This window comes from Uloborus diversus, chromosome 7, assembly GCF_026930045.1.
Source record: "Uloborus diversus isolate 005 chromosome 7, Udiv.v.3.1, whole genome shotgun sequence".
Lineage (NCBI taxonomy): Eukaryota > Metazoa > Arthropoda > Arachnida > Araneae > Uloboridae > Uloborus > Uloborus diversus.
Window position 1 is genome coordinate 58,611,523 of NC_072737.1, and position 27,471 is coordinate 58,638,993.

Below are 27,471 nucleotides of genomic sequence, written 5' to 3' on the forward strand. Positions count from 1 at the left end.
TCCTCTGCTTATATTATTGTCCATTAATTTGAAACATAAAATGCACGGATTTCAAAACCCACTTTTTATTGAAAAAAAAGAAAAACTTTGATAAAAAAAATTTTGAAACTTTTTATTTTTGTTCGGCTAAAATACTTACTGTCATCCAACAACAAACTGTATTCATTGACTTGAGCACTTGACTGAAATATGGAAGATAATATCCCTAGTCTACGATCGTAAAAAAGGTTTGGTTTAAATATTTTTTTATAAAAATATGTGTAGCAGTAGTTGTTGACAGATTTTGCGTAAGAATTTTCCCCAAGAACTCAATTCTATAACTCCGAAGGATAAGATTGCTTTCACCCGGTATTAAAATGTTAAAATTTACTATTACTTTTAGCCTACTAAAAATAAGACCATAATAATTAACTTATTTATTTCATGTGCATTACCTATTTACTTATTTATTCGTACAAAATAATATTCTTACTGTGTGGGGCTTATTTAGTGGTTTACACTATTTAGTTTGATCATAATTATATGGATTTGTTCTGCTAACCATTTGTAAACGTTAATAAATTCTCAAATTTTACAATAAAAAATGTTTTACGTTTGCCAATGTGTAAAGAATTCGAATATATGTTTTGCATCAAAAACGTCATTCCGGATACAGTGGACGCCGGTTGAATCATTGGTTATTTTCATCAACCACTTTAATGGATCAAATAGTCGAAAACAGAACAAAATCCAGATTCAATGAATTAGCTGCTTTATTGAATCAGCCAGCCTTAAGGAATCAAAACTGTTTCGAACAAATGTGATTCATATAAGTGGCGGTCACTGTATATTGTCTTTCAAGATTAGTTTCCGTTGCTGTGTGTGTGTTAAAATTTTTGAAAATGTTTAAATTTCACATTGTATTTTTAGTACCATAACTACGTTAAGAACTCTACTTTTGTTTCTCATCAAAAAAGTCAACGTAGCAAACCCTGCTAACTTGGCATTTTTAATTCTGAATTTAGCATTAATGACTGAAAAAAAAGTCTTTTACAAAATTTGCTAGAATTGTTATTTATTTATTTTAATTTGATCCAAAGATCATAAAGTTGACATAAGTATACAAGAATTTTTGCAGTAAGTTTAAAATTATCCATTTTATGATTTTAAATGATGACTATAAAATGTATTGAAACTGAAACATTTAATGAAAGGCACAAAACCTTATGGTTCGCTTGCACAAATAGCAAATTAATCGTTATTTAACCTAAGTTTGTTCACGGTACAAAATTTATCACCCAATTCGTTATGAATAAGGCATAATTCATAACAGAAAAATATTTTTGAGTTTTTATTATGTAGAAAATATTATCTAGCATTTTCACTTTTCAATTCTAGTATCTAAAGCATATTTACATAACACATCACAACCAGTTCGCAAAAGTTGCACGCGCTGCTGCTCTAAAATATTGTAAGCCTTGAATTCCAAAACAGGCTGAAAAATCATCTGTCATGGTGGCAATCATGCACAAATGAACTGAAAATGAGCTCAAACATGAATTTTGTGACGAGCAGAAATAATAATTACATTTTCGTACATATTGGACGCAGTTTATGGAAATATATTCAATATATATTTGGAGGATATGCATAAACAAAGTATGTGAACAATAATATGGAAATCAGTGGTTAGGAATTCCGCTTCCTCCTGATATTTCTCGCCTCAATAACCACCAGAGGGAGCTGTGAAGCACTGAATATGTTCTTGAGTTTCGATTCTTTGACAGACGTATCGTCTCATTTAAATGTAATGAGGAATTTTTGAAGATTTTACTGAGGTAAAAGCCTACATCTGAAATTTTTTTATTGCTTTTTTGCACAGAAATCATACATTCGGAGGAAATATTCTTACTTTCATTGAAAATTTATGAATGTCGCATGTTCGAAGGAAGTTTTTTCATTTTTGTTGAAAATTTATGTTTGTACTTTTTTTTCAAATTTACGCTTTTTTTTTTTCTTTTTGAGGTAACACGCAAGATCAAAACTTTGCAACTAAACAGGAATGACCACCTAAGGGGTTGGCAGTGCCATTGAAATTTTTAGGGGATGTTTTGAGGGGTATTTTTTCATTTTGAAGGGGAGGCTCTTGCTTTTTGGGAGACCTCCGCAAAATTAGGGGGGGTGCGCTTTTGCCCTGGGGGGTTGCACCCCTGCAACTAAATGTGATAAAAACGTAATTTGAAGTTCAGTTTATTGTTAGGATGGAATGATTGTATTTTAATTAAGTTGTCGTAATTAAATTTAAAGCAATAACGAAATTAGTGTTTGAGGGATTTTTTTATTACTAAATGATTATTCATTGTATTTAAAAGCTATAAAACAGACCAATATAGCGGAAACATTGCACAAAACTCATATTACAACTAAAAATATTGCAAGTCTATGTAATATTTTTATGGTATAGTTCAATAATCGTTCATTAGAAGATAAAACTCAGAATTACTCTTTAGACTAAATGTTGATGGATTCTAAGTTCTTTTTTATAACAGAAGTTCTCTTACTTCATGTGTAAAAAGGTAAATATATTTTCCAGGCTCGTCATTTAAAAAAGTCTGGAGAGGGCAATTGCCTCACCCCCTGCTCCCCGGCTTTGAAAAACCAATGTTACCAAACTCTTTATAATGTTCCACATAATATGCATCGAATATGTGCTCTTTGATCCCCGTATAAAAATTAGAAAGGACAGGTCTGGTTTTTTTTTTTTCGTAATTTTTCGTTAAAGGTCATTTAGTTCGGCAACTTGTTTGTTTTCTACCTTGGCGACAATAGAAAAATTGCTTAAAGCGATTTTGTGATAACTACAAGTATATGGCAACCCTGGAATTAAGAAACTAAAGTTGTTGAATTCGCCAACTCCGAAGCTTTTATTTTGCAATAGCAATAAATAAATTAAAATCGCCAAGAATAAAAAATGCGCAAGTGACATATCTGTTAAGGAATATAGTGACATATCTGTTAAGTACCTTTCTTTCATATGAAACCTAAAGTAAAAATTTTCAAAACACATTTCAATGTATAGCCATGGGTTTATTTTATTCTTAAACACAAAAAAAAAAAAAAAGAATTTCAATAAAGGATGCGGAGAGCGAAAGTGCCCAAAGAGCAGACATCATTCTTTTTTTTTCGCTCGTGTTGACAAAAAAAATAATTAAATAAAAAAATTTATGCCACTGTTTCCTATAAGCTTGAATTACCAAACACAAAACAAGTATGAAATCAGAAAATATCAGACACACCTGTGGACGATTTGTTATTATTCTTCAACAAAGATAAATGTATTGATAACATGTAATTTTAATTAAGTTGTCGTAATTAAATTTAAAGCAATAATTAAATTAGTGTTTGTGTGGGAGGGAGGGGGGGATTTTTTATTAATAAATAATTATTCATTGTATTTAAAACCTATAAAACAGAGAAATATAATATATTTGAAATCTGAAGCAAAAGTCAACATAGTCTGTCTCGCAAATGTCAAAATAATTAAATCTTTCGTTTTCAGAAACCTTTTCCTAACTTATTCATTTATGTCATACTTTCTTCTTCTAGGGGTCTTTTGGTATCGTAAAGTTAGCGTACAACGAAGCAGACAATACTCATTACGTAAGTAAAATATTTTCGTTTGAGTGAATTTCTTTTGCGTTGTTAAAGGGCAGTTTCTTCCGAACTGTTTTTATGCTTATGCTCAGAACTGACTACTCGGCTGCTCCAACTACAAAATCTTAACTATACGTATACAGTCTGGCTCGGATAAGTGGACTTCCGATCCGCTGATTCTTAAATGATTCGATTTGTTAAAAGAGGGGTAAGGGAGGTCGGTTTGCCATCTGATAACGATTATTGGCGTTGTGCCGATGTAAGTATTTCTCTTCTATCAACCAAACAAAAATGAGTTCGCCCAAGGTCAAGCATCACGTTACCAAAGCCATCTTACAGCGTTACAATTAGTCAGTTTAAACATCAATGTCTGATTTAATCTGATCCAAACCAAAGTCATCCAAATATATACCTGTCCCTGATATTGTCAGACACAGTGCGACACAAATTCCGGTTAGAACGAATTTCTTTAAACGCATCCTCGATGAAGTTCTTCAACTGTCGCACTGTGACCTGTAGTTTTCTATAAGAATCCTTATCCTATGCTACTCCCGAGAAAAGTCAACTGAAAAAGAAAGAGCGCAAGTAGTAATTTATATGTAACTATACCTACTTTTGGGCCATCTTGTGTGTAATCTTACTCGTATATATATATATATATATATATATATATATATATATATATATATATATATATATATATATATATATATATATATATATATATATATATATATATATATTGCAATGTCTCGGTACCAACAAGAATTCAAAATGGTGGTGCCTAACCTTTTCCTGCCCAAGGACTGCATCTTACCTTAAAATCATTTCTTCGACCAGAAACCATATAAAATTTCAAAATATGTCATTTTTTTTCTAAATTACATGGGGAAATATGGAAAAGGAAAGAAAACTACAAACCAATAATTGTTTTTAACAATTACTTCATGCTTAATTCGTTAAATGCATAATTTTTCAGAAACGAATCTCTAAATATCTGAATCCAAATTTGGTACATTGTCGCTAATCGTGCTTTTCGATTCGTAACATTGAACAAAACAACGAGCCTCACGGATCAGCTTCGCTGGCCGGATGTGACCCGTGGACCGTAGGTTGGGCACCACTGATTTAAAACATCGATGTCTTGACCCCGAAATCATATCTGTACTTAAGAAAATTTCAATTCTGTTTGTATTTCGTAATACATATGCTTCTAGTATTAAATGTTATACGAAACTTTCATCTGAAAACATTCTCTAAGTTAATCACTAAAGCGGAAGAATTTTATTATAATTGAAAGAAGTATTCTTTCTTCAAAACTATTCATCACTGAATTAATTATCTTTAAATTAGAGTTTCACGGAACTGATTCCCTAGTTTTCCATTTAGGACTTGTCCGACAATTCTTTGCGTGAGTTTTTTTTTTATTGGTATAAGCTCAACATTTCGGGATCCCTATTCTTGCTAGTTCCGATTAAACTGCTGTTAATTAGGATGTGTCGGTTCTAACCTCACTTTTAATCAAAAATTAATTAAACAAATTTCCTCTCACGCTTTAGAAATGCCATAGACATTAACAGTTTTGATTTAGTGTTCACAAATGAAATATTTTTGTGAATGCTATTCGATTAGAATTTTAACGAAAATAATGATTTAAACTATCTGCGATTATATAAGGGTTTTCCCTGAAACTGTTCTAATAATTACGAAAATATAACGAAATAAAATTGCTCCCCCCCCCCAGTGTTGCTCACATGGAAAGTCACCGAAGGTCATTGTGATCCCCCCCCCCACACCTTTTTTGGAACATTTTAATTTATTGATTTGACAAATAGAAGGCAACATCGTGATTTTTTTTTCGGATTTTCTTTTTATATAAAAAGATATTAATAAGGAATTATATACATATATATATATATACTAGCTTACTACCCGGCATTGCCCGGGTGCTTTTCAATGCAACATATCTTTTGGATTATCAAATGAATGAATTCTATCTAAATGAGCGTAAAAAAATACATTCACATCGCTTTCTAGGCTCAAATCTTCAAAATACTTTAAATAACATAGAAAATCAATCATTTGCCGAAAAAATAACATCAACTTAAAGCGAAAAAGTATGAGGAATAGTGTTTGGGCTCTGTAGTGTCCACTGTTACATTGTCTGAGGTTGAATCAGACGGGCGGTACATAAAGTGTCTTAATACAAAGACAAATGATTGTCTTTTGCACGTCTTGTGGGACAACCTTTTACGTGATGCTTCGAAACAAAAGCTTTGTGCTGCCTTTGTAGGTTTTGCTTTCCCCAAGACTTAAAAAAAAAAAAAAAAAAAGCAGCAGTACTTTTCACATACATTTTATTCGGAAATAAATCATTGAATGTTTCCTTAGAAAGAGTCGTGAGCTTACCAAAAAAAAAAGTCAATCCCTATTGTCAGGCACAAATATATACAAAATAGTCTTCTTGGACACAGTCATAATATTTTCAGATTAATTTAAAACCATCCTCAATGTTCAAGAGCTAAACAGATAGTCCACCGTACAGAAAATAAAGAATTCAGTCAGTGTTGTTATTAGACGATAACACTCCGTTTTACGGATTTTTTGGCGTGTTTTTCGAATGAAGGTATCAAGTGATAGGTTATTTTGTATGTTTTCAGGCAAGCACATTTCGCAGAAAAAGTTTGCTTACTATAAAAAAACTTTACAAAATGTGTCTGCTTGCTCTTTCCAAGGTTATTATACCAAGGTATATAGTACCATGCCATAGAATAAAACTGGATAAGTGTAACTTGCTTGAAAAGGCGCACGTCAGCTACATTTTATTTTCTTATATTGACGTCAAATTTCTATTTTTGTAGGTACAAATGACAGTTAGACAGTAATATTAATGTCTTGCAACGATTTAAAATTTGTCGAGATTTAAGTTCTAGTTCAAATTTTTAAAACGAAATGCTTGCCGCAAATGTTATGTACATGATATCGCACACTATGGTGCAGGTAGAGAGAGCACGTATTTAAGTTTTTTGCTTTAGACAGAGTATTCTTTTTAGAACATCAAAATTTTAATTTATAGAGACACAGTCGATGTGAGAGGTGGGAGTGGGTCCACTGACTACATTACAGTCATTATTTTAAGTTATGTAAAACATTAAAAATGGGAATGGGTGCACGTGAACTTATTGAACACACTATTTAAAAACTTTCAATTAAACTGCGTTATAGAGAAAGAAGTAAGCGTGCGCATTTTGGTCACTATCCGTGTTAGATTTTGTTTTTTAATTATTTGCAGCCCGTGAAATTTTTTGAAAAATAAATGTCTTGTTTGTACTTAACTCTGGATAACAGACAAATCTTTTGTTTGCATTTTACAGAATCTTGTTGCATATTTTGTTCTCTTTATCCACATCTTAAAAGCAAACGAAATGTATTTCACCTTTCGAAACGTAGTTTAAAAATTTAAAACTTAAATGATTCAAATTTTTCTAATCCATAAATTTAATTCAAAACTTTCTCCTAAATATTGTTCTTAGTCCCCCTCCCAGCAGCAAGAAGAATTTCATTTGTGAGTGAAACCAACCTTAAGCAAGTAACATAAAGCTATCTATATCGAAAATAGTTACATCTTAAATACATTTACAGCACTTAATCGTCCATTATGGTTACACATGAGATACAAAGTATTTCACCTTATCCCTATACTATTAAAGAGAGTTTAAGCTATTACAGTGATAATTTTAAATTCATATTACCAATTTTTTGCAGCTTAAAACAGTTCAAATTTGAATTAATATATTTTTGCATTTTTTCCAAACTTAAAACTCCAACTTTCCCAAACTGTATGAATTCCGCCGAATTATATTTCCGTGTGGTTTTGCGGGTAAAAAAGGTGCACAACCTTTAATTTTAGCACGCATTGGTAATCTTAGTAGGGTAGTTTATGTGCATGTAATAAACGTTATAACCATCCCCTCCCTCCCCATTGGAAAACAAATTCCAGATACGCTACAAATTCCTACGCACAAAAATAATTATTTTGCAATTTATTTGCGAAATTTGTATTTTTTACTCCTTTTCTTTGTTAGCATTCAGCGATTAAACTTAGTTGAACCGAATTAGGTAAAGATCCGACGTAAATCAGAATAGTATAAAGAACATATGCATATTGGTTTTGAGGACCATCCAACGTTAAATTGTTGAAGAGTTGAAGCTTGTATATGAATAATGAATGTATTATTGATACCGAGCTGATTTTGGTATTTTCTGGGCTGGTCATGTGGGAAATACTGATCTATAACATCGTTCTACCATTACTGCAACGGAAATACCAAAAGAAAGCATGCAAAGTAAGTAGAACTGTCGGAGACCGCGATGCATTCCTGCTCTGCAGAAAAAAAACGCTAAACAGCAGCACTTCGATTTCGTTCGGTATTCTTGCCGAACATGCTTTACGCTTATCGCGAATCGACATTAACGGCCAGCTTTGAGACTACCTTTAGTTTTGATTTCATTTAAAATATTTCCTGGTGGTTATAAGTTGCAAACCATTGAATCAAAGTTTCTGAATTTAACGATAGTAGTTAATCTTTGAAGAAACTTCATCTAGGGCAGTTTTTTACGGCCTTTTCATTTAGACTAAATTCATAACTATACACAAATTCGTTCGTGTAGAAAAGAGCAATTTTATGACTCAAAATATGAATTTAGACCATCTTGCGTCTTTTTAAAATTCCAAAAACCCGTCTATATGAATTCCTAATTAACAATTTACCTTTGTGACAAATTTGGAAGAAACCCGACGAAAACTGTGGATTTATAGAAGAAACATACACACACACAAACATACATCCATTTTTATATATATAGATACATGTAGGGAAAGCCTTGACCACATCCCTCCCCTTTAAAAGATAAATTCCGAATGCGCTTTTATGCATTACTATGATTATTTTTGAATTTATTTGCTTTATTAGTACTTTTACTTCAGTTTTTTGACAGCCTGGAACGACTTCTATTAAACCGAATTAGGTTATCGGTTATAGTTGAACCGAATTACTTAAAGATTCGACGTAAATCAAGGAATAGTGTAAAGAAAATTTATACATTGCAAATTGGTTTCATAAGGATCATAGAACATTAAATTAAATTTCTGTTGCAAGAATGAAATAGATGAGGTTTTAATAAAAGTATTCTAATGCTGAAACAGTCGAAGATTGTACGTCAATATTGAATGCAATATTATTACCTTATTCATGTTTGTACTTTCTCTGCTATTAATGGGAAAAAAACTGATCAAAAATTACACGCAACCCTTACTGCTGTGGATTTTATAAGTAAACAATATTTAAAAATTATAATTTAACGGTAGCATTCAAATTAAGTAGAACCATGAGTAGCATCAATGGATCCCTGGGGCTTCGTAGGTCGCAGTTTAAGAAACGATGTACACAGCATCATTTCTTACATCTATGGCGTTCTCGCCAAACTTGCTTTAACGCTCATCGCTAAGCGACATTAATATAACGGACATCGTTCAGGATACGTTTTGTGTTGATTGCATTTGAAATAGCTCCTGGTGGATATATGCTGATAACCGTTTTCATTTGGTTTGAACCAAGGTCCACAAACTTAACGATTACAGTTAATCTTTGAAGAAACTTCATCTAGGGCAGTATTTTACGGACTTTTCATTTAGACTAAATTCATAACTATACAAAAATTCGTTCGTGCAGAAAAGAGCAATTTTATAACTCAAAATATGAAATTACACCTCTTTGGGTCTTTTTAAAATTCCAAAAACCCGCCTATATGAATTCCTGAGCAACAATTTACCTTTGTGCCGAATTTGGAAGAAATCCGACAAAAACTGTGAATTTGTATAAGGAACATACCCACAAACATACATCCATTTTTATATATGGGCAGTTCTCAAAAGGTGGGAACAAAAAAGTTAACTTTGAGCAATTTCAAAAAATTTCGAATTTGATATCAATTTTGCTTTTATTCCATAGTATGCATACCTAGAACACAATATATGAACATGAAAAGACAGCTGGTATTTGTAAAAATTGTTAATTAGCAAATTAAATCAGCAGTCTGTAGGTAACAGATTTTGGACATTGTTGTCCTGTAGGTAACGGATTTTGGACATCATCATAATGTAAGTTTCACCATTTTTGACAACTGTTATTCTGATTTTTAACTTTTCCAATGAAAATTTTATTAACTACTTTTTGAATTTTGCAATTTAATGATAAAGAGGATATTAATGAAGTACTTGAATGGCTGTACATACTGCTCTTTACATATAATAAAGTTTTGGAATGATTTTGAAGAAGTTGATGAAAGGTAGAAAAAAGCTTCATGGAAATAATGATACAAACTTGTAGTTTGATTTATTGGGACAAATAAGGAATAAAAATAGAGACAAATAAATACGACATATATATTTTTAAAGAAAAAATAAACAAAATATGCTTTAAGAAAGAATGTAAAAAATGACATCAGTTTTAATAATGAATATTTTTTCTAATGTCATAAGAATTAAAACGATGTCTAAAAAAAATTATTTAAAAAAGAAATTCGTATTTCTATTTGGAGATCGTTAAATTATGTTTAAAAGAAAGAAGAGAAAAAAAAATTCTAAAATAATAAAAGCGGCGGGAAAAAAAATTGCTAGCGCAGGTGATAAAGGCGCCAAAACTGTTGCAGCTGACGATTAACTACATTTGTCAAACTGGAATCCCCCTCTGGTAACCTTTAGCTTTTCGTATACTGTGTTGTTGCTAACGGAGGTTTGCTTGGCAATTTTCGCGCAAAATGGCTTTTGTTCGATCATAACCAGCCATGTTTCTACTAAAAAATTTATGTATTGTTCAATGTGTAACGTATTAATTATGCAAAATACCAATGGATTACAGAAGATAACATTATAATAATCTTTTTTATTGATGTTAGAAGACAGTGGATTATAAAAAAATTATAAATAAACGGACAGAATTATCGGCGTCAAGATCGTAACGCGATTTGGACATCTCACATGTATGTTTAAGAAAAATTATTTTTCTTCTAAGATACTGCATAAAAGCTTATGAAAACACTTTTAAACAATTGAAAACGGATTCTGAGGATCGATAAATACCTTTAAAACGAAAACATCATATACTTAGTTCTCAAATAATAGCATTGTAAAAAACTTTTGGACATGCATCAAATTTCAAACTTACTTTTTTCTAAAATCGTTTACAAAGTAAATAATCTGTCTTTACTTTTGTTATTTGTGTAAAATATTCACAAAAAATTATTCAGTGTAAGATTCATGCCTTTAATTTTTTTTTGAAACGTATGGAAATAATTTAAAAAAAATTTTTTTTAATGGTACATTTGCTCAGTTAACGTTTTGGTATGTCCAAAATTGTGCCATTTAGCAAAGAAAATATTTTTAAGGGCATTTGAAGAGCTTTTTATCCATAATTTATGTCAATTCTTGTCTCTATACAGCATTATAATTTACCTCAAAAATTTTAGAGTTAATTAAAATGAAAGTTATTTGGTGTTGAAGCTTCAAAGTTGAAGTTTGTGTTTGCTCCCACCTTTTGAGAACTGCCCATATATAGATAATAGGTATCTCAAGTTGTTATTTATCGCTGCATCCATAAAAAAAAATCAAAATGCTAAGTATCCCCATTCACCAGTTAAGGGATCCTTCACTTGGGACAATAAGTTTTTTTTTTTTTAATTGATATATCTACACATCTAAACCTTGTCTCGAGGTAAAAAATTAAGATTGTTTCCGATACTTTGTTGAAATTGAAAACATATGATTGTATGCTACTACAGCGCTGGCCGAATTATTAGACTAAAGAGTTCTTTTTTTTTTTTTTTTTGTACACTATTTGTATTAAATACTATTTATTTTACTGTTAAAGTACAGTACATTCAGTACACTGATTATTACGTTATTTTAGCATAATTTAATGTTTGCACGTAGCAGCACTGTCTGCTTTGTTTATGTTCTTTGTTTATCTACCTACCAGGAACATAACCTCAATCAGCTTAAACAGTTCACTAGTTCTTTTTATTAGTGTGTTCTGTTATATTTAAAGTTAGTTTTAGGTAATTAGTGAGTATGTGTATGTGAGTATATATAATAGTGAGTATTAAACAATTTTTTACCTCCTTTTTTTAAAAAGTTAAGAAATGGTGTAAACCTTGTGAAAAGTATGCCAAAAAGACTTAAAATGCTCATCAAGAACAAGGGAATGCATACTAAATATTAGATAATTATTTCACTGTTCGTTAATGTGTCTATAGTTATGCAATCAATAAAGAATTTGCTTTTAAAACAGTCTTAGTCTAATAATATGGCCAGCACTGTAAAAGTAGGTAAAAGCTCAAAACTGTCCCTAGTATGGAGCACTTGAACGTACTAAAAAATACTGTTCTTACGTTTTACCCAGCACACAGCTGTACAATTTCAGTAAGTGGAATTCCCCGCAGCACTTTCCTTCAATTTCACAAAAATATTCATTCAGAAACATTATACTTAAATGAATAGAGAAAACGGTTTTTTTAGAGACAGATTCTTCAAAGTAGGGGAACAATATTTTTTTTGCAAATAAAAACTTCAAGTAACATCTATTGGCATGAGAAAATCAATTTTTAATGAAAAAAAAAATTTCAAAATGTTAGTGAAATATTATCTCAAGAAACTTACAGTCCTAAAGGGTTAATATTGAAAAAACTTTAAAACCGTATAAGTTACCTACAATTTTTAGTTGAAATACCTTTAAAATGTTGTTTTTCAAAAAATAGTAAACATTATTTTTAGGGATTTAGTTTAGTTATTATTTTTCATTAGCTTTGAAAACAGTAATAGATATTGCATTAAAAAAACACTAGTGTTAATGTTTTTGATATTTTGTTCGTGTTTTTCAACTAAAATGAAATTTCTAACATTGTGGGACGTTTCACATTATTTATTATAATCTTTTTTTTTTTTTTTTCAGTTTTCGTATGTTTCTCGTAAAAGTCCTTTAAAATAAAAATGATTAAAAAAACTTTACAAAGAGCAAAGGAGACAGTTTAACATATTAAAAATATTTAGCGCATCTCTAGCAGATAAAACTTTTGTGAAAATATTTTAATTTGACATCATTACCATGAAAGCATTTTAAATTATTTTTCATCGCTTTAACAGAACTTTTAAAAGTATGATCATTAGGAAAACGAATTTTCGGATCATGAATTATAAAAAGCATTTTCATTAATTAAAAAAAGTGTTTGGAACTTCGCAAAACGAGTTTAGCAAATGATGTTAAAATGAAGCGAGTTTATTTATTATATCCTTTTCACAAATTAATGAGCAATTTCAATATTCTGTTTGCAGTGCATGAAATAATTTTTAATGCATTTGAATACTTAGGCCTGTGGTGAATGTTCAGTCTCTGTGGCAACTTTGAGAAATTGATACTGACATTTTATGATGATATTTTCTTTAAGAGTATGTTATTCAGTATTGAATTTAACTTAACGAGAAATTCATTTTAAAATCTTAAAAAGTTAACAACTATCGAGTCATTTTTCTAAAGCTTTGTAAGCAGATGGAGGGACGTAATTAAGGAAATGAACCAATTGAGTAATTAAAATAAAGTTAATGAAATATCTGTTCTCTAGATAGCATGAGATGAAGTCTCCAAAAAGCGTCTGCTTGTTTAAACGCGAGAACTACCTGGCCGATTTCGAAACTTTTAGTTTGTTTATTTTAGCACTGGAAAGGTTTGCCGACCAGTTTGAAAAAAGTTCGATAAATAGTTCTTTTTATATCTTTATTATTTATTTATGGTTTATGATTGATATATTATTACTCATATTAGTTATATAGGTTATTAGTTACATATTTTATCATTTACTAGCGGTACCCGCACGGTTTGGCCCGTAGTAGAAAATTAAAAGGTCATTTGGTTCATCTGTATATTTACAAATGATGGATGAAGAATTTCTCGCCAATATGCTATGTTAATTTGCTCGTCCATGTTATGGTAATTTACTCGTCCATGTTATGGTAATTAGTTCGGTAAAATATTCTTAAAACTGGAATAGAAAAAGAACAAAATCCAATTTTAGAAAAAACGCTTCGAGGTGCTCACCCCTATGCTACGAACTGATTTAGTGCTAATTTTCATGAAAATCGACCGAACGGTTTAAGCGCTATGCGCGTAACAGAGATCAAGAAACACAGACTTTCAGCTTTATTTATAAGTAAAGATTTATAGTTCTTTTTGTATTGTTTTTACTTCCATTTTTATACTATTTAAGACCAAATTTTCTCATAAGTCCACTAATATAGGGGTGAAAGTAACCTGCATAAATAAATATTCTGTATCGTTGGAAAGAGCAAACTTTTCTGCGTTAGATGCAATTTGTTTAAATTCTGTAACGTAATTGCGTCAGGAGTTATTTGCACTTTTTACTCGACATTTTTAAGGCTTCACTGAATTCCAGGCACTACTTTTTTTAAAACCATCAAGTCAAACAAATATCAGACAGTTTCATTTTTGACCCTATTGGAAAGAGCGACTTGTTTTATCCCAGACCTAACTCGACCTATGGTCGCACATCCAAGCTTCCGTCTAAATTAGGGGGGGGGGGGAAGTAACAAGCATTTTAAGCTGAAGTTAGAAAATCTTTTCTCCATTCAAGTTATCGACGATTTATTTTGTGTTGCCATGGGATAGCAGCTTTAAAAAGCGTATTTTCTTAAGTCATATTCTAAATTTTTGCCAAAGCTGAAAAGTCCGACTAATTCTACGATACAGGAGTCGGAGTCGATGGCCGTAAAATGTTTGGAGTCAGAATCGGGAGTTGGTCATCAAGAGCTATTTCTAATAAAGTTAGTTTGAAGTACGAACAAATCCGCCTTTAAGTTCGGGATCTATATTGACTTTTAGTTTCGCCGTAGGCGCTAATGTTAAAGGATTTGAACTGCTCATAATTGGACGGAAAACTATTAAAATCAAAAAGATATTTTCTATACAATGCTCTTCTTCAAAAACTTTTTTCCACATTATTTGTTTTTGAAACAAATTCGACTCTAAGTTCGGGATTTGTATTTGCCAATTTGTAAGTTTTTTTGAACTGTAGAAAATTTGAAAAAGTCAAATCAAAAGGTGAAGTGTGGGAATGAGGTGTCCTTGCCGAAAACGTTCGAACAAAAAAAAGTTTGTTCGAATAGGACATTCAGTTTAAAGTTATTGGGGGGAGGGGGGCAGACAGACAGACCAACAGACACACTTTTCCTATCTCAATACCCTAATTTCCAATGTTTAATTTTTTCATATTTATTTAATTATTTTACTTTTTTTTGCTTTTTTTTTTTTTTCGCGATATTTTTAAGATGCATTGAGCCTTCTTTAACGCTTTTTTCTCCTTTCTTTGACTTTTTCTGAGAAAGTATGTTAAAAACTTTTTTCCCTTCATTTTCTTTTCTTTAGTAACGAAAAATTGCATATTGCTGTCGGTCTGTAGAGATTAGTGTTGAGATCGATTAATGTTTCTGATGCGCCTCTATTTTTCATTCGTTGTTGTAAAACTAAAACAATCATTTCTCTTAATTACAATTGTTCGAAAACACAGAAACAAGTATCGAACCCTCAATATTTAATGCATTAAAATCAGGGTTCGCCGATACATATTAGTCGATATATATCATGATATATATCACGATATATATCCGATATTTATTTTGAAAATATCATGATATTTTGATATTTTCGATATTTATTTTTTCAACTACCATATTTTCAATGTAAAATTTATTAATCATAGTAAGATTGTTTATTTTTTATTAAAAATAACCAAAAAGTTATGTACTATATTTTTATGATGTATTAATGCATCATTAATGCAGCGAAGTAATATAATATTCCTTTTTATTTCATGTTCGTAAATATATTAGTAATGTTTCAATTGTAATTCATATTAAAAGTGCCTAATTAAATATTAAACATTGGTCAGGAAAAAAAGAAAATGTCTTATGATTATGCACCGACTAATGCATATTTTTTATTTCTGAACCATACAACTGTGTAAAGAAGAAAAATGAGTAAAACAGCTAATGCTAAATTAACTCCATTAAAATTGATAAAAATGTAAAATGAAATATTAAATATAAATAATGAAAGAAACCTTAATTTTAAGTCTACATATTGTAAAAATAATTAAAGAGTGATTTAAGGATGCATTTATTTTAAAGACATAAGTTCGTGCTGATTGAAAATATCGGATATATATCAAAATATCCGATATATATCAAAATATCGGATATTTTCGAGCCCTGATTAAAATAATGCCTCAACCACACAGCTAAAAGCAACTTGAAAGAATGATCAGAAAATTGATTGAAAAAAAAATTGACCAGAGAATGTTGCGTGTTGAAAGCATACGTGCGTGCTTTTGTTTTGTGCTCAAATGTACCGAATAAGTCGCATTAGAACAAATGAGTTCCTAAAAGCTCAAAACTTAACTATTTCTTTTCTATCTCGATGTTACGTCGCACAGTGGAATATTTGAACCGCAAACCTGGCCAAAATTATTTTATGCTCATTTTTTAAGGGAAACTCACATAGAAGCAGTATAAGGAATTGTTCAATGCGTATTTTTAAGAAATAAGAAAAAAGATATTTGTTTAATACAAAATTAGTCATCGAAACCTGATTCGTCGCTTCCATCGTCTTCTTCATCACTATTCTCAATTCACAAACACTGTATATCAAAGATTTTTTGATTTCAGATGAAAACGGTTTGATCTTTTCATACATGACTGAAGTACGTTGCTGCTAAATAATTGGGTCGTTAGTTAGTAAAAATCGTTGCTGCCCACCATGCGGGAAAATTTGCAAAAATGTTTATTTCGAGCTTCGGCTGTTTCTTCTGAGACTTTTAAAATTGTCAGAATTTATTGTGAAATAGAAAATTTATTTCTTAGTGAAGTACATAACTCCGGCTTCCATCTGTAATTCTTTATTTCCAAGAAAAACGACTGACACAGCGGATAGAATGAGTAGAACAAATGCAGTTTAAGAACGACTGAGTTTGGAGTGCCGGTATGACCCTTATTCTAGGTTGAGAAATTTTATAAGAAGGAATACGTTGTAGCTTCTATTCAGATTTTCGAAAGCCGATACTTGAGTAAGACTGACCATACTTTCCATTTCCGACTTTTGACCAGGTTTTTATTACAAATATTCCTCTCTGTGTAGCGTGAATACAGTAGATCCTCGTTTATTCAGACTAATTAGGATCAAAGAAAATCCGGATCTACGAAAATCGGACAATATACGGTTTGCACTACAATACACGGGTTCAAGAATTTTCGAACATCGTAAAAAAAATTGAATTCCGAAATTTTAAATTCAAATTTTGTTTTTCGCAATCTCGAATTTCGGCAGGACCCTACTCATTGGATTTATTGTTTCTAGAAACGGCTTCTGTCCCACCAAGCCCGCCCCTCCGCCTGGGTGGTTACGTGTGTATAATTGTGTATATGTGTGTAGGTGTATGTGTGTGTGTGTTTGTATGTGTGCGTGTGTGTGTGTAGTTGTGTATGTATGCGCGTGTGTGTAGGACATGGACGCAACCTGGAGACGGCTTTCGCTATAGGAGCAACATCGTGAGGAGCCGGTCGACGGTGATGGTGCGGAGGGTGGCGGTGGGAAAATAAAATGATAGGGCGCCAAAATCAGTCAAATGAAAGCAATAAGCAATCGTGATTGCTCAAAAAAATAACTTGAATTCCGAAATTTTGAATTCAAATTATGTTTTTCGCAATCACGAGTTGCGACAGGGCCCTACTCATTGGGGGCTATTGTTTCTAGAAGCAGCTCCTGACATCCCAACCCTACCCCTCCTCCTGGGCGGTTACGTGTGTATAGTTGTGTGTGTGTGTGTGTGTGCAGGCGTGTGTGTGTGTAGGCGTGAGTGCGTGCAGGTGTAGGCTAGACTTGTGTGTGTGCGTAGACCTGCGTGTATGCACAAAGGCGTGAGTGTATGTGTGTGTCAGCGTGTGTGTGTCAGTGTGTACGTGTGTAAAGGCGCGCGAGTGTGTGTGAGAGTGTGTATGAGTGTGTAGGATATGCACGCTACCGGATTCCGGGGGACAGTGGTCAGGACTTGAGGAGGCGCCTCTGCAGAGGCCGGTGGGCGGTGGTGCAGCAGAGGCTCCTGGTTCAAGCTGAAAAAGGATCCAAAACGTCAAGGATGGTGAAGTAAGAGCAATAAACAATCGTGATTGCTCCAAAAAAAAAAAAAACCGCAATTGTGTCGTCACAGTAAGAAAAACTAACGTCATGTGAAGTGATTAACCAATTTAATAAACAGAAAGCATTACCTTTCAATGTTCGGTCTCAATGAATTTACCGTTTGTGGACATGGGGTGAACTTCACTAAGACTATTCTACGAAAAAGTCAACCGCTTGTCCCGCACGTGACGGTTCATATATTTCACTAAAAAGTAATAAATTTAAAGGGTAATGACGAAAGTTTTTGCCTAAGAAATCGCACATAAGTTTGTAATTTGTTAAGCAGAAAAGATTTGTTCATTAGTAATTTGAAATATTATTTTTAATGAAATATATGAGACGTCACGTGCGGGACAAAATGACTGTTTTCCAGGGGTGCCCATCCCCCCCCAAGCTCAATGGCGCAAATTCCCCCCCAAAAATTTTCTTGTTTTCGAATTGTGTTAAACGTAACAGTTTTTAGTGTCTAATTTCCAGTCAAATTTACTCGGGGGGGGGGGGGGGGGTAGCGCTAACAAATACCATTTGAACTGAAGTATTGTTGTATTGTTGACCCACCTTGCTTTCCCGAATTTTACAATATGGATCTTGAGTAAACTAGTTTTGGGTACCCCTGTTTTTTGCTACACCTTATTTGCATTTTTTTTTTGAAGTGTATGGATACTTACGGATAGATTGAATTCAACTTTCTGGCTTGGGATGGAAGCATCACGAGATGTATACAATATGAAACTTGAAACAGAAATTTATTGTCACTTAAATAGGGGGTCCGGGGGTTTCTCCCCCGGAAATTTTTTTAAATTGTAGTTTTAAAACCACAGTTTTAGATAATCTCTGGTGATTTTGGGGGTATAAAAGGTTTGGTGGCCCCTTCCCGGTAATTTTTCAATATTGAAACTTTAATTGTGGTTAGTCTACCGTTGTGTTAAGGGGGGCTCTCCTTTATTTTCAATGCAGTTTTAGACTATCTGTGGTAATGTTAGAGAAAGAAGAGATCCTAGGGCTCGCCCCAGTAAAATATTTAAAATTAAAGTTTTAAAAACGCTTATCTATGGTTGGGGGCCAAGCAATTTTCTGAAATTGAAGTTCTAAAATCGCTATTGTAGCCGACCCTTGTGACGTGAAGAAAAAGAGTTTTCGGAAGCTCATCCGGAATTTTTCTCGACATTGAAGCCCTGAAAACCAAATTTAAGACGATTTTTTAATAATGTTGACGAGAGTGGGGGAAAGGGAGGAAGAGGGGCGCTCTACTTAAATTTTCGAACTTGTAGCTTTAAAAATGCAGTTTTGATCGATCTTGATAATGTTAGTGGAAAGTGAATTTCGATGCCATTCCTCCGGCAATTTTTTGAAATTGATACTCCAAAAACGCAATTCCAGGCTTGTCTTTGATCGTGTTAAGAAAAGGGGGGCAATGAGGAAGGCTTTCTCTTATAAATTTTTCAAAATTGCAGTACTAGAAACGCAGTTTTAGATGACTCTTGATGATAATGAGGGTGTTATTCTGGCCTTACAGTGGGATCACTCTCCTGGAAATTTTCCAAAATTGAAGTCGCATAGCCAAAAAAGATGAATCGCACACACCGTGACAGATATTTTTCGGAAATTCTCAAAATGGATTCAGCTATTCAGCGCACATCAAAAATCAGAACTCGAGAATTTTAACGAATCAAATATCCTTCTATACATATCAGAGATGGAAGAAAGTAAATGAAATTTATGAAAAATAATATAAACACCTTAAGAACAGACTGTTCCACTTCCATCAGCGAAAACCAACATCACTGAAAGTTTTAATAAAAATCATCTAATGATAAATTAAAACAATCAGTTTAAAAATGGTAGAGAAAAAGGGAGTGAAGTGAAATGAAAAATTATTCATAAGCTTAAGCTAGTTAATGAAGAAAATACATTAATTGTCGATTGGAGGGATAAAAAAAAATGTTATTCGTAAACTTCAAAGAAAGACCACTAGAGCACACTGGTCAGAATTATTACAAAGAATAAAACATTTTTGACCTCTCTCCTTCTCATCACTGTCACACGTATTCATCATGCAGAATTGTTCTACTTCTAGAAAATTTATAAAAAATTTAAAAGAAATCAAATCGTCTGATCCAGCTTTAAAACGGACACTAACTCCCTGCCGTCTGGGACGTTCCCTTCATTAAAAAAGAGACACGGTCATTAAATTTTGGAAAGAGTACCAGGGCCGTCGTCAGGTCACAAAACTGGGGGAGGGGGTTTGTAAGCTTTTGGTGGCTCCTTAATTGTTCCAAACGCATGTTCCAATATGCAGAGAGAGATAAAATATGGCTTCTGGTTTAGCAGGGATAGTCAGGGATATTACTAGACCTTAGTACTAGCAATATAAATTTAATCGCTAGGATAACATTCAATCAGATTTAGGGGGTGTCGGAGGGCTACCTTCTTGCATTATTTCGAAATTGAAGACATAAAAACGCAGGCTTAGACTACATTTTAAGTTTGGGAAGAAGGAGAGTGGATGTCCAGGATAGCATCTTCAGATAATTTTCCCAAATTTAAGTTCCCAACGCAATCATACGTTATATTTAATTATGTTCAGAAGATTGGGTTCGGGAGCTCTCTCCCGGAATTTCCGAGATTGGAATCTATGGTGATGTTAAGGGAGAAAGAGAATCTGGGGCATCGTTCTATAATTTTTCCCAATGCAAACTTCAAGCACGCATTCCTAATTGTGAATTATTTCTGATTGTGACACACACGTAAAGGAGGGTTCGTAGGGGAAAAATTTGAAAATTGTAGTTCGGAAAATGCAGTTTTAGACGATGTATGGTAATATTAAAGGCAAGGGCGACCCTCCCTCGAAATTTTGAAAACTCAAAAACATGAATGTAGAGTTTTTTTTTTTTAATTTTGTGCACTACCAGTTACTTGAAATTACAGCTTCAAAAACGAAATTTAAGCCAACTTTCGATGAAAAGTGGTGGGGGGGGGGAGTTTTGAAGGGGCTCGCGACCAGAAATGTTCCGTAATTGAAGCACTAAAACCGAGGTTTAAGACATTTTTCGATGATGTTGGCGAGAGAGGGGGAGGGGGCATTCTCTCGGAAAAAATACGCTCTATAGAAACCGCAGTTTCAGAAGATTTTTGGTAATGTTAACGGGTGGAGAGATTCGGAGTCCTCCCGTGGCAAATTTTCAAAATTAAAATTTAATTAACGCAGTCGTAGACGATTTTCAATATTGTAAGAGGAATAGAAGGTTTGGTCTCCTCCGAAAAATTTTCTGAATTGAAACCTTAAAAATGAAATTTTTGAGGATCTACGGTAATATTTGGAGGACAACACACACAGTTTCGGGATACCTCAGGGAGTTTTTTTTAATTAAAATCCAAACGACGAAATTTATACGACCTTGAATGATGATGAATGATTAATTGAGAGGGCGTTTCTCGGAGGTTACGTTGGGAGCACTCTCATGGTTTTTCGAAATTACTGTCCTAAATACTCAGGTGTAGACCATCTTTAATGACTTAAGGGTACGGGGAAAAGGGTGGTGTTTGAGAACGTTTTCCGGGGATTTTTTCAAAACCTAAATTCTAAAAACTCACTTCCAGGCCAGCTTTGGGGACGTAAAAGGAAGGGTTTGGAGTTCTCCACTCTTCCTTTCAGTTTGGCTACGTTCCTCCTATCTTCATTGTAAATTTCAATTATTGATAAAAATATTGTGGCAATATTTTCTTCCAATTTTCATTTGCCAAACACGATTGTTTACTTGGATTTTTTTTAGTAAAATTTTCAATTTCCCGGCCTAATATTTTTGTTTTCTTGCAATACAAGTGTTTACGGCCTTAGAGAAAAGACTTTTAACATTTTGAACGGATGTAGTAATTTTCTGTGATACCTTAGGTCTCTATTCCACTTCATGTTATTGTAAATATGCCACCTGCATCTCTTGATCAAGTTTTGATTTACTTACGATTTTTCCATTCAAACATTTAGAACTTTTGGTGTGAGTATTCATTACAATACTTATACTTTGAATCTCTTTGTATTTAAGTGTTTCTCTCTCTCTCTCTCTCTCTCTGTGTCTATTTCAAATTTATTTCGACGACCCATACATTTTTCTCCACTTAGCAATGATTTTCAGGAAAATATTTGTCATTAAAAAAAATATATATAATAAAAACATACGGGAATGTTTCGCGACCACTACCCTAAGGGCTGTCCTAATGAAGCTGTCCTATTTATTTTTGTATTTTTTTTTTACCTGAAGAACCATGAAGCATAGTTTTTTATGACCAAGGCCGCCGAGAGACAAGGCGTGCGCCATGTTAGTTTTGTAGACGGTCCTCCCTCCCATTATGCTAATTTTACTCTATGCACAATACTTTAATTTAAGCCGAGCCCACAGTTTCCAACTAGGCAGACATACTCACTCTGCGGCCTAGTGTACTGTACTGAATCCTTTTTTTTTTTTTTTTTTTTTTTTTGAATGTTTGAAGTGTACATTTCCGCGGGCCTTACTTAGATACTCTTAGTAAAAGGATATCATGGATGCTACGAAATTGTATTTTAAGACTACGTTTTCTATTCAAATTTTACAGAAAAAGAAAACTTTTTGTCACTATTATTTCAATTGTTCATTTATAATTACTATTTTATTTCTTTTAAAACAACGAAGAGTTTCAATTTTTCTTTGTTACTTGCATCTCTAAAATGATATTGGTGACCCCACTTCTGAAAAACTGTGGGAGGGGGGTGAACATCCCCCCCCCTTCGCGATGTCTCTGAAGAGTACGTGGAAAAAGTATTATTAATGCATATATATCTTGTTGAATGAGTTTAAATATTTTTTCTTTCCGCAATTAAAAAATTTCATATTCCCCCAAGAAAAAAAAAATCCCCCCCAAAAATTTTGATGGCGCAACTTGCGCCATAATCCCCCCCCCCCCCTGTGGGCACCCCTGACTGTTTTCCATGAAATGGCCCAGATTAGAATTTAGATGTGGTTCGAGGAACATAAAGGGTGCACATTGAACTACTAGTAATGAAAGGTCTTTCTTTTTAATAAAATGATTATACACCACACATGACGTTTGTTTTTCTTACTGTGACGAAACAGCGCGATTACGTATACAGTCGGATCCCGACTTACGCGAGGGATGCGTTCCAAGACCCCTCGCGTAAGTCAGAATTTCACGTTGTGGAACAACGTATGATTAGAAATTTTTTATAAGTATACCCAATTATTTCAGACATGTGTTAACACCCCTCAAATTGTTTCAAACTATTTCTTAGCTATATATTACCGTATGTTTTGTAAAGAACAAACTTTTTACAGTATTTTGGAAAAAAAGTTACTATTTATCATGATTACTCTGTTATGAAGCACAAAATCAATGATCAATAAAATACATGTACTTTAACAGTAGGGTACTTACAGAAAGAACATTATAATAGCACTGAACAGTAGATATCGTAATTTTAATTATAATTTTAAAATTTATGAAGTTTATGCAGTGTGGGAACACCACTATTTCTGGCTTGGCTTCAATTTTCATGATGTTTGTATTTTGCTCAGACACTACTCTGCGAGCTTAATTATTAAAACTAAGTTCTGAACTTTTGCGGATTTCCTTTTCTTGAACTTTAATTGTACGTATCGAAGATTAACTCATACCTAATTGTCGTGTTACCTTCGAGGCACTTTATAATTGTTTAAGCATCGAGAATCTTTACCTTTTCTTGCATTTTCAGAAACTTTCTGTTTTTCTTTCCACTTTTGCTAACTTGAGATGAAAGTCCTTGTTTGGGAACCATTCTGTTTTATCAACGTTCATAAGAAGGAGAAAAAAACCGTTCAGAATCGGAGCGGTAATTTTTATAAACTAAAGCAAAGTGTTATTTAGACTAATACAATGTGTAAACTTCCGCTGTCAGTAATGCTAAAGGGATGCAAGTCTATTCACGAAACTAATATTTAGTGTCAACGAAGCCCATTCTAATGCTCCGCTGCTCCTTTCCAAAAAAATTCATGTTGCAAGTGAGTAATTTGCGTCAGCAATAAAAAAATTCATTACTCATGAAAAACTCGCGTTATAGCCGTTTCGCGCAAATTGGATCGCGTTGTAGCGGGATCCGACTGTAATCACTTTTTTTCTTTCTTCCACGATGTCAAAAAATTCTTGAACCCGTATGTTGTGGTGCAATCCGCATATTCGTAGAACAAATTGTTGTTTTTCTATGAAATTTTAAAATGTGTCAAGGACTTTTTGAGCACCCTGTATGATTATTAAATTGAATTGTGCTTTTAATTTTGAAGTCAAACATGTTATCGCTGCAATCAAAATGTTTTTTCCTCCCATACTGCTTCAAAAAAAACTGAACAAATTAATGTTTTTTCTCGATTTTTTAAGCATGTTAATGAAGGTTTGGTTTAATTGTTTTTGAACTACCATTTCTAGGTTTCATTTAAATCGAAGCCATTTATGTCTTCTTTCAAACAATTTTTATTTAAAAATCAGACTGTTCATTTTTTCCATATTAGCAGTTGTCTAGTTGTAGTACTCAGCCGACGATAAAGCAGTTCCTAATATTATTTATCCTCTCAAAGAATTATTAAAAAGTGCTAAAATTCTCATTTCATCGAAATCAGTAATCTAATAAAAGTTTTAGAAGGTATGTCTACCTAGCAGAAATATTTTTCGCCTGCGAATTATTAAAAATGCTTTTTTTTGTAAAAAGAATTTTCAATTTTTTTTTGTAAGTAGTGAAAATGATGTATAGCTTCGAGAAAGTTTTTATAAGCTTAAAATGAAAATTTCTCTATGCTTTGCACGTTGTGAAATCTTTATTAATAAAATAATTTCATATTACCGCGTAAAGGCAGCACGATTCGTTTTTTTTCAAGCAACAAAGATGCATGTTTTTCTTTCTCTAACTGAAAATATTTAATTATAAATATGAAAAATGTATAATTTCACTTGTAACAGAAACTACTTCTTTCACTGCTTGCTTATTTTCGACAACCAGGTACTATGACTACATCCCTACGGCTTAATGCATTTTTGTGAAAGCAAATAAAAATTTTACTCTGCTACATTAAAGTTTATATTATAAACTACTGGTCAGAATGACTTGATAGTTTGATATTTCACCAGAACAATTGTGAAGTCATGGAATTTTAGTCATGGAGAAAAATAAAAGTAGCTCCGAAATGTGCCGATAGATGGCTCTGTCCACGTATTTTTGCAGTAAAAACTATGAAATCGACAAGAAAAATAATCATATCTTACTACCTCTGTAACAGCAGTGTCGACCCTGGCAGCACCATCTATTAGCACATATTGGAACTATTTATTTTCCTATTTCCAACAAACTTCCGCGGCTTTAAGCATGGGCGTAGGCAGGGGGAGGATCAGAGAGGGCAGTTGCCCCACTCTTCCAAGTAGAGAGCCTCTTACTCCCACGCTCTGTCCAAATGCCACCAAAGATAATTTAAAATTGCAATTTTAGGACTTCAATTTCGAAAAATTTCCGAGGGAGAGCAACGTAACTGCTTTTCTGCCCTCATCTAATCAAAAAAAGCAAAAAATGCTTTTTTAGGGAGAGAGGAGGACGGTAATTTCAGGTGATATCCGAATTTCGCAATGTGTGTGGGGGGGAGGGGGGGCAACTAAAAACCACTTTCTTGTTGCTACTATGCTTGCCCATCCCTAAAGGGAATGCTGAGTACACTCATGGCCTCACGGTTGTTCCGGTGAAATCTCTAAAAGTTAGAGCGTTTTGAAATCGCAAAGCAAAATCTTATTCCGTAATATTAATTTTGACATTATTATTCTGCAACTTCACAACCTTTTAAGCAGAACATTGTGCAAACCGAAATTTAACGTTAGTCACGTCTCCTTCCAAAAGGCGGGAAAACATTTTAAGTTCTTCTTTCCCAAAATCATACAAAATTTTAACACGTGATATGGAATCGTGAAAGCAGAATTTTCTATCTTTATCACTGAGTACTAAATAAAAGTTTCATTACTTTTACAACACCTTTTAGTCGCTATAAACATGTCAGAAAAGTTACTTTCTCATTAGGAAATTCTGCATCTCCGACTTAGTGAGGAAAAGTTCCTCCCTCTTCCTTAAATCTCGCCACCTTATTAGAGAGAAAATGCCGCTTTGATGTAAGAACTTGTAAATAGCGAACATATTTGGAATGTGTAGGAGGATTTCCAGGCCTCTTAGAGAAAAAGGAAGATAAACAATTTGAATCTTTTCCTTTTGCTGCAATTTAGTAATATTGCGCCTGAGTTCTCTTTTTTCCCAAATCTTAGTAATTCGTCCCATTAAAACATTGATTAGATTTCTTTTAATTAGTAAAGAGTTTGTGAAGCTTAATTTATTGGGCATGAATTTGCGATGCAGATGGCTGACACGTGCTTTGGGGATTAAATAGGATGGTCAGATTTCGCCGTTTGAAATTCGAGACGTTATGTATTTGAAAAGTTTTTTTTTTTTTTTTTAATTATTTATTTATTTTCTTAATTATTTCTCTATTTTTTCAATTATTTTATTATTCATTATACATATATATATACGCATGCGTCATCAAGATTGCGCTTTGTTTTTTAACTAGAGCTCGATTTTTAAAAAAATAATGAACGAAGAAAAAAATCAAAGCAAAGTAACGTAAAACCTCATAAATTTGGACCAATTTGTTTGGTCTCATTAATTTCGAATTCAAGTCTCCAAATTAATGACAGAACGGATTTAATAAAGTAAACTACAAATTGAGCCAAGGTACATAAAAAAAACAACTGTAAGCAGTAAAAATTGTATTTTTAATTCAAGAGAACGAAATATTAATTTGAATAAGGGAAAATTGCAAAAAAACATTATAAAGATACGAAATACGGCCCCCAAAAAAGCCTTTTTCCGAATGAAAGCAGTATGTACATCTAAATGTTTATCCGGATCAATCGAAGTCCGGTTTAATAGAGTCCAGATTAATGAGATTAACTGTATTCATTTTTAAACAAAGTAATAAATTTTAAGTAGTATTGCTGTTATTTGGGACAATTCTGGACGATCGGGACTAAAAAACTTGTAAAAAATCGGGACAAGAACTAAAAGTGTTAAGAGTCCCGTGAACATTTGGGACTTATGGTCACCTAATAATAAAGATAAATCATTTTCCATTGAGTATAACTAGGGATGGCAATACCGGTATAACGAATACCGATATTTCGAGCAATTGTGCAATTTCGTAATACCGGTATTTGCTGAGGAAAATACCGGCATTTTCGGTATTAGCTAAAAATAATAAATCGTTTTAATTCAAGAATTGTCCATTAAACTTATTAAATGTCTACTTATATTTTAAATGTACATTTATTTTCCCATGATACAGTACCGAAATCAATCTATTGATGTAAAAATTTAGCTTCAAAAGCATGAACTAATAGAATATCATTAAACAAAAGTATATTGTGCACCCTGTATTTATTTTTTCCATTTGCCTGACCGCTCATTTTCCCTTTTGGAAAAGTTAATTTCAAG

At 32.8% G+C, this 27,471-nt stretch overlaps 1 protein-coding gene across 1 annotated transcript in view; it reads left to right on the forward strand.

The window, feature by feature from the left end:
* LOC129226453 (calcium/calmodulin-dependent protein kinase kinase 2-like) overlaps positions 1 to 27,471 on the forward strand; it is a 310,711-nt gene that overhangs the window by 177,822 nt on the left and 105,418 nt on the right. The window contains exon 4 of the mRNA XM_054861060.1: positions 3,586 to 3,639. Within this exon, the coding sequence (XP_054717035.1) occupies positions 3,586 to 3,639 (54 nt within the window). The remainder of the gene's footprint in view (positions 1 to 3,585; positions 3,640 to 27,471) is intronic.